The sequence below is a fragment of the Notolepis coatsorum genome (assembly GCF_963971535.1).
Source record: "Notolepis coatsorum genome assembly, chromosome: 5".
Lineage (NCBI taxonomy): Eukaryota > Metazoa > Chordata > Actinopteri > Aulopiformes > Paralepididae > Notolepis > Notolepis coatsorum.
This window is the reverse complement of record NC_140169.1, coordinates 115,149,642-115,162,632: the sequence shown is the minus strand read 5'-3', so window position 1 is coordinate 115,162,632 and position 12,991 is coordinate 115,149,642. Positions and strand designations below refer to the sequence as shown.

The window sequence follows — 12,991 nt, the reverse complement described above, 5'->3', positions numbered from 1 at the left end:
TTGTTGATTTGTTCAGAGGTCTATATATTCCAAGTGTGCTATGCCAAATTGTTCCAGCGTTTTAAATGATTGTGTTCTTAAATGTTTGTTTAGTCTGCGATCAATAAAAATGAATAATTCTGTGACCAAATATATACCTTTCAGCCATTCATATTTTTTTTCTTCATTTGAAAAAGAAAAAGGGTATCTTGTCATATCACAATCATTACAAATAAGCCTTCCTTTTTATAGCTGCATTTTATTATGTGCAAACATTATATGCAGACGCACAATCCACAGTACAAAGCTGCCATAGCAAGGTTCATGTTCTACACAGCGCGTTCTGCTTCAAATGAAAATAAAAAGGACACATTTCTCTCCATTAAAAGCTAGAAGAGGGCAGGTGGACACAACCAAACAAAAACGGCCTTGCTCGTGTGCAGCTGGTCTCTATGTAGCGCGAGACCCAAAACCTATGGTTCCTTCCAAACAAACCGCTGAAGATTCGAGACCTCCGGCATTCCTCACATAAAAACACAAAAACGGCAAACGACTGGATACAGTCTCAAACTGGCATACAGTAGCACACGCAACCTCCGCTCTCCACCCCGCGTGCGCTGATCTGAAAAACACACGACAGGAGACATCATCACGACGAATGCAGACCGGACACGTGTGTCTCTCCGCTGATCCAGATGTGTCAGATCCATTCAGAGGAGGAGGAGCAGGTCGGTGCCGAGAGGGATGTCACTCTGGGCTACTGACACATGTCATCTATATGTCATCTATGTTATATGTCATCTGAGGTGGCAGGCAGTCAAAGAGATGGCATCTTGGGGAGGAGGAGGGGGGTCGTTTATCCTTCGGTTTCTGTCAGTTTGAGTTTTTTTGCCGCCGGTTCGTCCGTTTGTTGGGAGGCTGCGGGTTTGGAGTCAACCACGGGTTTGGAGTCAACCACGGGGTTGGAGCCCGTGGGTTTGGAGCCCGCGGGTTTGAAGTCGACCACGGCGACCGTGGTCCCAGAGAGGACGTAGCCACCGCCCCCGCTCATCGAAAGGACTGGATGTGTCCTGTTGGGCAACACCTTAAAAAAAGAAGTTAAATGTCAGAGTTTTTAACACCACTTTGAATAGAATTTAATACATATTTCGCTGCCATATGGGCAAAAGAGTATGAAGGAAAATTAAATGAAAAGTAATTCTATACGGAATACGAACACATTAACATGACAGAAGTTATTGCAACATAGAAGTAACTTCCTAATCAAATAAATTTTTAAGACCTATCAAAATCACATTTAAGACCTTTTTAAGGCAGAAAATAAACCAAAGGAACCCTGATACTGTACAGTCAACAGAGGTCACAGACGGTGTGTTGAAAAACAATTCAGAGAGCACGAAGACGGCGTTTAGACGGCAGAATTTACAGCGAGAATCACCTGGTAATGTCTGAGCCAGGAGTCGGCGAGTTTGAGGTTGATCGCGCAGCGTTGTTCCTTGAGCTTCGTGAAGCACTCGATTAGAGGCTGCAGGAGAGACAGGAGAGGGGAGGGGAGAGAGACCGGGGCGGGGAGGGGAGGGGAGAGAGACCGGGGCGGGGAGGGGAGGCGAGAGAGACCGGGGCGGGGAGGCGAGGGAGAAAGATGGGGAAGGAGGACACAGCGTCAAAAGAGAAGATGCACAAAGAGAGTGGCTTTAAAAGGCAACATTAGCATAACAGAGGCAATAACAGCTGGAATGCCATTATAACTCCTAGACTCCTAGTGAGAGGAGCGTCCACTGCAGTCATTTAATAGGGAGATTTCCCTCAGGAGGTACCAGCAATAAGCCCAGTAATGGCGCTTAATGATGAGAGAGCAATCCAACAGAAAACACTAATTAGCCTCAGGAGAGGTCAATGGTACGATTACAGTAGGGGTCGTATTATCAATTTCTATGCAGAGAGAGTACAAGCAGTGGCGACAGTGGCACAGGAGATAGAGCAGTCGCCTGGTAATCGGAAGGTTCCTGGTTTGATTCCCTCTCCTCCCGGCAGTGTCCAAGACACTTAACACCTAATTGCTCCCGATGAGCAGGTTGGCACCTTGCATGGTTAGATAAGATAATAATAATAATAACTTTATTTGTATAGCACCTTTCATACAGGGGATTGCAGTTCAAAGTGCTTTACATCAGTAAGAAATAAGACATAAAAATCTGTGTAAAACAAGTAGCAAGAGCAAAGCATAAAGTGGGATAAAATAATGCAGATATATTAATCAAATCATATCAGAACCTCACATTCCAATAGGCTTCTTGAATTTCTGTAATACATTACAAAACATGATAAAGGTCATAGTGTGCACCCAGTGGATAGTGGGGCATAGAAATAAAAGTTAAAATAAGTAAAATAATAGCAAGGGTAAAATGAGCAGACATATAAAATCATTTTTTCACACTAGGATCTAACATCCTAACATACCTCTTTGTTTATGGTTTGATTCAGTTTTAGTGGAATAGAAAATACATGAAATGAGCACATAACGTGCAGACATACTATAAAATCACAGTTTTTTACAGTGCAATAAGATTGTTCTGGATTACTGTTTAACAGTTCAAAGTCGTCTTTACCTTCCGTTTGATATCCACAGTTTAAAACCCGACAGTCTTCCCTCTTGTTTGATACACACTTTTACCCTTCGAACCTCCCACTCAGGGCAAACCTCCCTCTCATGGTGCAGTTCCCTCTCTCACGGCGCAGTTCTAGGCCTGGGTCTTACAGTTTTAAAGCCTGACAGTCTTTCTTGCTTGATACCCACACAGTTTAATACCAGACAGTTTAGAACCTGTAATAAAAAGCAATAGATAGGAGATTCCTTTGGTCCTCTTGGTTGCCTCTGCCGTCAGCGTGTGAATGGGTGAATGTGAGGAACAAATTGTAAAAGCGCTTTGGATAAAAGTGCTACATAAATGCAGTCCCAGTGATGGGCAAGCTACTTGGAAAATGTAGTAAGCTACACTACAAGTTACTCTCGATTAAATATAGCTCAACTACAACGGAAGCTATCCCCAGACAAATTTAGCAAGCTACACTACAAGAACATGGCAAAAATAGCTAGCTACTTTTTTTCTTCTTTTTTTACTTCATGATCAAGTTTCCACCAAACAAATGGGCAGGCAAAAAATGCTCAGTTTGATTGTTTATTATAAAACAAACTGAAACTGGAAACAAGCCCTCTGTCTGGCTTTTTGTGTCATCGTTTTAACATGAACTTGTATTAATATTAATGTACCTTGCGGTATCATGTACAAAATGTTAATAAAGTATGAGGAAAAAACTGTGGAAACGTAATAAATAAAGGCAGTGAAACAATAATCAAACACCAAAATATATACTATCTCTATTGGAATGGAGACTTTTCAGCACAGGATAAACTACTGTTTCAACTCAAACCACAGTAGCAAAATGACAACCTGGCCAAAGAAAAAGTGCAAGAAACATTTGTCTCACAAAACAGACATTAACGAAATCCATCATTACATGAACAGACATCAATAGAACAGAACAAACACATTTTTGTGCCATGACTTGAATAAATTTTGATGCAGTAATGGTATTTTTCTTTTCTATTCTATCTTTATTTATTATTTATCTCTAAACTCTGCATCTTCTGGCTGCCTGATACCCTCTCCTAGCTGAAACCTGCCCACTTTTCATCAACCAAAAAACACACTTCTTCAATATCTTAATTTTAACTAATAATAACTTTCTTACTGCATTTTACTATTATGCTACCATGTCTATACTACTACCAACTATGCTAATATGTCTACACTACTACAGTATGTACTCAAGAGTATAACACTCAAGCTCGACACTGCTAGACAAACAATACTACTTACCCTTGGCTGCTAGATATGTACCGCTCCTGCTGACTTGTTGTACACAATTTGTAAGTTGCTTTGAATAAAAGCGTCAGCTAAATTACCAAATGTATTTAAATATGTAACTCACAAAACATTCCATGGCCTCACAAAAAAGGCCTTAAATGGTCACTTCACTGTCATCTGCGGACCCCCCCAAATCATGTGGGGAGCCCCCCTGGGGGTCCTGACCCACAGGTTGAGAACCACTGCTCTAGATGATCTTTTTCCTCTTAGTGTGTGTATTTATGTTAGTTTGCCTTTTCTTTTCCCCACCCCCATAATATTGTTCATTTTCTGCCTACAGTGAAACATGATAGCAGCTATCTCTATCTGTTAGTTAAAGCTGTTGACAAAAAAGTGCACGGACTTGTGTGCTGTTTGGGAAAAGATGGCAATAGTTATGCAAAGCTTTTCATGAATGTGTGTTCTCAAATTAGTGCTGGACGTGTGGGAAGTTGAGAGCAGATACGGCAAGGCAGATACGGCCATGGAGACGGCGCATTGTGTGGGAGCCGAAGAAGAATCCGCTTCCAAAGGGGAGGTCGGCCCGGCAGCTGGCCTACTGGTCCTGGACGTCAACTTCATCAATGCCATCAGTTTCACTGGAAACATTGAATCCCATTTCGCGCGGACTGGTTCATGTGGTCTGTGTTTTGATTTTCACTTCCTGGTTTGCGGAGCCTTGGAGTGGCATGCCCCGCCCTATCCTGCCTCTGATTGGCCTACCCCGTAATGTTTTGCCCTAACCTTACCCAATCGCGAGTCGTCACTCATATCTAAACCAACAAACCAATCATATTGGGTTTTCTCCGGGGATTTTTCTTTTCCACAAATCTTTATTTAGCAGTCCAGGCAGTTTCTCCGGACAGTAGCGTGTAGCGTTTGCTCACGCTACATCACTACTTGGGTCAAAAAATAGCTACACTACAGAGAACGCTACTTGGTTCAAACGTAGCGACGCTACCATCAGGCTAGTGAAAAATGTAGCTAAGCTATGTAGCATCGCTACTTGTAGCTAGCTACTGCCCAACACTGTGCAGTCCATTTACCATTACAAGCAGATCTTACCTCTTTGTATTGGGAGTACACCACGAAGGGCCTGGAAGGGGCGAGGAACTTGATCAGGCCCATTAAAACTGGGCATGGGTGAAACCGGCTGGCTATGACCAATCTGTAGAGGAGATGGAGAGAATGGGGTTGGAAAAACACGATCCCTTCCATGTGTGCAGCGGGTAAGCAACGTTTTGATTTGAATTACCAGCGTGCAACATTTGAGTTACCGCCGTATTACTAGCTTCCATCTACTGTACGCATTCGTGTCAATATTTTACATACAATAGAAATAGAATAGAATAAAAATACATTATTCATCCCGAGGGAAATTTGGCACTACAAATCGCTCACAGTAAACATTTAGGTAGACAAAGACAAAAGTGACGAATAAGAATAAAAATAAGACTAAGAATAAATAAGGTCCGGGATATACAGAAATATACAGTAAAAGTGTAAAATTGTACAATGTCTGTTTAAAAGTAAAAGTCCAGAAAGATAGTACAGTGATGCATTATAAAGTCTGATGGCTGTCGGAATGAAGGACTTCCTGTGCCGTTCAGTGCTAATTTTGGGAGTCTGTACGGCTCACTGATTTCATGTATGCGTTTAATAAGGAGTTGGGTGCAGATTGGGCCCGGAGGTCGACTTAGGTGACAGTGTTTATAACATGGCTGCCTTGATGCTAGGGGTGACCCAGGTGAGCTCCCTAAACAAAAGGAATCAATAGCTGCAGCGTTACCGACCGCGCGGCCCTTCACCCATCAACAAGCTCAGATTGGCTGTATAACAAGTGCCTCGCTGTGGATGAGAGGAACTGCAAGGCCATCGTTATTTTTCACCACGTCAGGACTTTCAGAGATGCTGGTATCGCCATGCTTGACTGGATTTGTATGAACAGGAAACAATTCATCACAACCACTGTCAAAAGAGTTAATGAGATCACAATGGAAAAATGCTTTCATGACTTATGCTTACCCCAAAAGGATTGCCAGAGATCCTCTGCATTCGTTCAGCTCAATATTTCACAATGGTCGTATAAAATACTAATCGAAAATCGATTATTGCTAGGGATGCCCCGATCACGTTTTTTGCCACCGATACCGATCACCGATCGTCGTGAGCCATATCGGCCGATACCGATCCGATACCGATTGTTTTTGATTAAAAAGAAATAAAAAATTATTTTATATAATTTTTTTATTTAATTTTTTTTATAAAATATATATATTATATAATTAGACTTGTACTTGTATTATCTGCGAGACATCGCCACCACGCAACAAGTCAAAATGCTCGCTATCTGCAAACAGCTCCACTGTCTGTGTGTACTCTAGTAGCCTCCAGCTCCAAAAAGGATTCTCCGGCGCTGCAGCGGGACCCTATTGGTAACGTTACTGTGCTTTGGTCATTTCACATTCAGCAAGCCCTCAGCTTGAATACGCATTAAATCAATGTTATAAGACATTGATATCAAGAGCTATCTGTAGCTACTGCTAGCCGGCTAGATGACGTTAAGACAGAACTTTAGTTCAATGGGACATTTCGTTTTAAACAGTAAACTAACGTCAGCTAACGCAAGCTAACGCAAGCTAACGGAGGTATGAACATGGACTACTAGACTTTCTGGATCATTTGTTGATATCAGGAGCTATCGGTAACTAGCCGGCTAAATACCGTTAGACAATGCCTAGTTGCCTACTAAACGTGAATAGTTGACTGGGTAATTTTGTTTAAACAGTAACGATAGCTAGGTAGCTAACGTTAGCGCAGGTCGAATGCACTACAGACTCGAGCAGAGGAGCCGCCTCTCAGTCCTCTTTGTTTACAAACTCTACACGGGGGCGGGCGGGGCTAGGGAGGAGGAGCAGCGGCAGTTTGCAGGTCGTGTGTGTCTGAGACAGACAGCGAGTGAGAGCTTCAGCGAGTATCGGCCGATAACGATCGGTGGCCGATCGATCGGGGCATCCCTAATTATTGCTCATTAAAGGTTTGTGGCATTTGATCGATTTTAATTAAACCCGGCTCACCCTGCAGTCCAGTCATTAAAAGGTCTCATTGTTTCAACAAGTCAACAAGCTTTCAGGTACTTGGAGTTTAGTTCTCAGAACGGGGCAGGAACATACATGGAGTTTAGTTCTCAGAACGGGGCAGGTACTTGGAGTTTAGTTCTCAGAACGGGGCAGGAACATGGAGTTTAGTTCTCAGAACGGGGCAGGTACTTGGAGTTTAGTTCTCAGAACGGGGCAGGAACATGGAGTTTAGTTCTCAGAACGGGGCAGGTACATGGAGTTTAGTTCTCAGAAGGGGGCAGGTACATGGAGTTTAGTTCTCAGAACGGGGCAGGAACATGGAGTTTAGTTCTCAGAAGGGGTATTGGAAGTGAAAAGGTGGTGCCGGTGTCAGCTGAAAGAGTTGAGGTAGTGCTGAAGGGAAAAGAGGAGTCAAGACAGGGATGCGACACTGACCCGTCAGCATTCCTCCCCTCCAGCAGGGCGGCAGCAGCTGCCAGCTTCTTCCTCTTCTCCTGAGCCTGTTAAAATCACACAAGAAATAAAACGCTTTCATTGATCCGATACCATGTTTTCAGTCCAAGCAGCATTTCATCTGTGTCCTGAAGAGAAATCTCTTCAAAAAGCCACGATAAGAAATTGCATACATGCCCAGCAAATGTTCACTACATTTACATTTTGTCATTTAGCGGACGCTTTTATCCAAAGCGACTTACAAGTTCTGTACGAGTCATCAGGTACATCAGCTGAGTAACAATGTTCATCAAAGTGTTGAGTGCTACAGTGTAGGCTAGTATATTAAGTGCATGACAGTACGGTTAGTTACTGGTTAGTCTTTAGTCAACACACTTTTCTCTAGGTTAGTAACACACATATATATATATATATACACACACACACACACGGACGTAAAAATGCAGCAAAAAAATTAACAAATAATAGAATAGAAATGGTCTAATAAACACATTATCCTAAATCTCAGACTTGCAAAACAGATGACTCTAAATGTCTGTCTGCCAGGTGAGCGGACGTACTCTAATCTCCCTGCGTTTCTCCTTCTCCTCCTTCTCCCTGTCCTGGGCTGGGTTGGTGCTGGGCTTGGTCTCCATGTTCTCCTCCTTCTCCCTGTCCTGGGCTGGGTTAGTGCTGGGCTTGGTCTCCATGTTCTGCTCTTCTGGGCTGCCCTGCTGCTGCTCTCCCTCAGGCTGGCTCCGCTCCTCCGCCACCACCACCCTGGCGGAATGTTGTGAGGCTGTACAGTTGGGGGATGAGAATAATCCTTAATGTCACACAATTCTGAAGAGGTCACATGACATGACAGGGTTCCCACTCTTTTTGAGAAATAATTGTCGAGGACTTTTTCTTGACAATCCAGGACAGCACTTGTTCACAAATGGTCATATAATTTACCAGCAGTAGGCCTACAGTAGTATCGACATTTAACCTCAGCTTTAGTCATTACAAGTGACTGCTACACCCATCACTGCTAACTGTATATTAAGGTCATCTGGCCTCCTCTTGTTGTTAGATGTGACCAGCACTGGTCACAGAAATAGTTCATTTGCTGATCATTTGAAAATGGCAACATTATCTTAAAAAAAACAGTACCTTTGACACAGTATATTACACAGAATACTATTGTTTGGTTATGCTTCAGAAGTATGATATTTAGACTAAGTCATCAAAAAGAATGGGAGTGAATGAGGAGCCCAACACCTGGGAGGAATGGTGGTGATGACAGCAGATGACGGGGACTGCAGTGGTCGCTCGCTTACTAGTAGATGACTTTAGATAGAGGTAAGACTGCTGACTTTAGATAAGAGGTAAGACTTTAGATAGAGGTAAGACTGCTGACTTTAGATAAGAGGTAAGACTTTAGATAGAGGTAAGACTGCTGACTTTAGATAAGAGGTAAGACTTTAGATAGAGGTAAGACTGCTGACTTTAGATAAGAGGTAAGACTTTAGATAGAGGTAAGACTGCTGACTTTAGATAAGAGGTAAGACTTTAGATAGAGGTAAGACTGCTGACTTTAGATAAGAGGTAAGACTTTAGATAGAGGTAAGACTGCTGACTTTAGATAAGAGGTAAGACTTTAGATAGAGGTAAGACTGCTGACTTTAGATAAGAGGTAAGACTTTAGATAGAGGTAAGACTGCTGACTTTAGATAAGAGGTAAGACTTTAGATAGAGGTAAGACTTTAGATAGAGGTAAGAGACTTTAGATAGAGGTAAGAAACTTTAGATAAGAGGTAAGAGACTTTAGATAAGAGGTAAGATACTTTAGATAAGAGGTAAGAGACTTTAGATAAGAGGTAAGAGACTTTTAGATAAGAGGTAAGAGACTTTAGATAAGAGGTAAGATACTTTAGATAGAGGTAATACTTTAGATAAGAGGTACGACTTTAGATAAGAGGTAAGACTTTAGATAAGAGGTAAGACTTTAGATAAGATGTAAGAGACTTTAGATAAGAGGTAAGATACTTTAGATAAGAGGTAAGAGACTTTAGATAAGAGGTAAGATACTTTAGATAAGAGGTAAGAGACTTTAGATAGAGGTAAGACTTTAGATAAGAGGTAAGACTTTAGATAAGAGGTAAGACTTTAGATAGAGGTAAGAGACTTTAGATAAGAGGTAAGAGACTTTAGATAAGAGGTAAGAGACTTTTAGATAAGAGGTAAGAGACTTTAGATAAGAGGTAAGATACTTTAGATAGAGGTAATACTTTAGATAAGAGGTACGACTTTAGATAAGAGGTAAGACTTTAGATAAGAGGTAAGACTTTAGATAAGATGTAAGAGACTTTAGATAAGAGGTAAGAGACTTTAGATAAGAGGTAAGATACTTTAGATAAGAGGTAAGAGACTTTAGATAGAGGTAAGACTTTAGATAAGAGGTAAGACTTTAGATAAGAGACTTTAGATAAGAGACTTTAGATAAGAGGTAAGAGACTTTAGATAGAGGTAAGACTTTAGATAAGAGGAAAGACTTTAGAGGTAAGACTTTAGATAAGAGGTAAAACTTTAGATAAGAGGCAAGACTTTAGATAAGAGGTAAGATACTTTAGATAAGAGGTAAGAGACTTTAGATAGAGGTAAGACTTTAGATAAGAGGTAAGACATTAGATAAGAGGCAAGACTTTAGATAAGAGGTAAGAGACTTTAGATAAGAGACTTCAGATAGAGGTAAGATACTTTAGATAAGAGGTAAGAGACTTTAGATAGAGGTGAGACTGCTGATTTAGCATAGTTTGACACGAGAGGCCTAGCTCACTAGGTTTTTGTGATGTCATGCTGATCTTCTTTACAAGTTTACTTTAGAACACGAACCCAAACCTTTTGCTGAAGTCCGATGTTTAATGCATGCCCTCGCTCTGAGGGAATTACCATTGCAGTATTGCTCCCCTCCCAAGATAAACTATTAGATCCACCACCCCCCCCCCCCGCCTTTCAGCGATCACAAGGTAGAAGATGAGTTTTGTATCCCAAACTACTTAAGAGCCCAGCCTTACAACAATTAGCAAACAACACTCTAGCAGCTGCTGCAGTAGATGATGGGCAGGTGGCATATGGCAGATTCTTTCCCCAAAGGCGATACAGCTGTCTGCTGACATGGCTGCTTTTTGGGAGCCAAAACCTCCATTATCAGCCACGCCACCCTACCGGCATCGGTGTCTCTGGCAGTGGTGTCCAAGTTGCCCACCAGCAGAGCGTTGACACGGCAGATGGGAAACTCGTGGAGCGCGTCGTGGAAGTGAGCGGGGAAGCCAAAGTTGTCCACGCACGCCCGGACCGGTCCTCCTCCGGGGTACATCTGGACCACTGCACCATAGCCTGGAGGAGGAAGAGCAAAGACAAACGGGTGACATTATTATTATTTTATCCACTTTTTCTTCTCCTGTTTTTGTGTTCTTCTCCCATCCCAATTTTAGTCGTCATGCCAATTCCCCCCTCCCCTTCCTGGTCGTTGCTCGCATGTGCCCCCCACTGGTCGGTCTAGGGAGGGTTGATAGATACTATCACATGGGGTCAGCACAGCCACTTCTCTTCACCTGCCAGCGTGGACTCTCATTGGTGAGGTGTAACGTGTTCACACTACCCTCACCATCTCCCTTCCTCGCTGTGCAGGCGCCCTGAACAACTGTAGGAGTCGCTGTTTACAGCGACCAGATTACCACCCACCGGCATCCCTCCCGCTGACTCTGCCAATTGAGCCAGTATGACGGCCGGCCAAGCCGGAGGCAACGCCGACAGCCGGATTCGAACTAGTCTCTCGCGTTGGTGATGAGCGCTTAGTCCGCTGCGCCACCCAGCCTCAGGGGTGACATTATTTATGAAAATGACATTAGCGAGACCCTTCAAACCTGACAATATCTTTTGTCCAAGTGTTACATTACAGAGCAAAGAAATACTCCACTATTAACCCTTCTATTGTGTTAAGACATGTAATAATTTTTATTTTTTAATTATTCAATTCTGAAGGTCTCTAAAATACATTGTTACATCTGTGGTGTTATGGGTAATATATTACCCAGCAGAGAATATTGGCTGTTGATGGCATGGAATGCAGCAATGAAAGTTGTGGGTAGTTCTGTGGATTCAATTTGACTCATTCATCTTTGACTCTAGACACCCCACACCTCCCTTTCATTCCTGGGAACGATTGTTTTCTTGCAGTATAGACTTGTAGGCCTACTCCAAATCCCTCTGGCACCCCTCCCCCAACAGGAACTAAAATACATACCAGCGTTTCCATTTTCCGCTAAATTACAATCTCTCCGGTCATAACCATAATGGCCTGTGAAAATAATTCCAAATTGGGTCAAAGTAACCTGCTTGATCCCCGTCTTCAGTGCATCTCTGTAGCAGAGCTGCTGTGTGAGTGTGTGTGTGTGTATGGGATGCTGGGTGCTGTCCGTGGTGCTGAATTGGAAAGTGGAACTCTGAGGCTACTTTAATTCTCCATTCATTTAACTCTACTCTCGTCAATAAGTTGTCCCCGAAGAGAGACCCTCCGAGCTGCGCCAGCCAGTCAACAACATTATGGCTAAGCTAGTCTGACACTCTGACTTCGACGAGTTATGCATGCGAGTCTATTGATGGACTTATTTTATTTGGAATATAATGTGTAAGCCAAAGTAGCCTACTTTTCAATAAAATATATTATAAATCCACATGCCTTGATGATATCATTCTTTATATAACCTATACATTGTTTTTTAGCTCAATAAACACAGATATGAAACCCAAGGCAGAGCACAAACTGGGAACATAATCAGAATGACTCCATATGCAGTTCAAAGCTGTCTTGGGAAATGTCACACTGCACATCTATACAAATAACTCTTTCTCCACCTGATTTTTCTATTTTTCTCCCCATCCCAATTTAGTCGTTATGCCAATTCCCTTCCTCCCCTCCCCTACCTGGTTGTTGTGCGCATGTTCCTCCTACTGGTCGGTACAAGGGAACCCTGAAGTCCACCACATGCTTCCTCCGACACATGTGGAGACAGCCAGTGGCTCTTTTTTCACCTGGCAGCGAGGACTCTCATTGGTGAAGCATAACGCGTGGGAGGTCACGCTGCCTTCACCATTTCCTGCCTTTCACTGAGCAGGCGCCCAGACCTGACCTGTAGGCGTCGCTGTCCACAACGCCAGATTACCACCCACGACTTCCATCCCCCTAACTCAGCCAAACGAGTTAGTATGACGACCAGCCCAAGCCGCAGGGCAATGCTGACTCCGGGAGTCGAGACCGCAGCCTCTTGCATTGGTGATTAGCGCAATCTCCGCTACGCCACTCGACCGCCTTATAATGGTCAATTCTGACTAGGGCTGGGCGATATGACGATATTATATAAATATCGGGTACAGTTCATTAACGATACACTTTTTAAACGTATCGTGGATATCGTGATGTTTTGTTAGAGGCCGCCGCGGCTGAGATGAGACTTACAAGCGCAGTGCTAAATGCTTTCCTCTCTCTCTCGCCTCTCCCAATCGCAGAAAAAAAAAGTCAGTCACACACACACTTGCCCAAATTAC

The 12,991-nt window shown here is 42.9% G+C and overlaps 1 protein-coding gene across 1 annotated transcript in view; it reads right to left on the bottom strand.

The window, feature by feature from the left end:
* Nucleotides 1-218: 218 nt before the first annotated feature.
* Nucleotides 219-12,991, bottom strand: part of trmt6 (tRNA methyltransferase 6 non-catalytic subunit) — a 35,627-nt gene continuing 22,854 nt past the window's right edge. Inside the window, exons 7-12 of the mRNA XM_084314683.1 lie at nt 10,610-10,780; nt 7,981-8,198; nt 7,403-7,467; nt 4,953-5,055; nt 1,418-1,504; nt 219-1,063 (exon numbers count right to left, since the gene is read on the bottom strand). Of these exons, the coding sequence (XP_084170809.1) occupies nt 836-1,063; nt 1,418-1,504; nt 4,953-5,055; nt 7,403-7,467; nt 7,981-8,198; nt 10,610-10,780 (872 nt within the window). The 3' untranslated portion in view covers nt 219-835. The remainder of the gene's footprint in view (nt 1,064-1,417; nt 1,505-4,952; nt 5,056-7,402; nt 7,468-7,980; nt 8,199-10,609; nt 10,781-12,991) is intronic.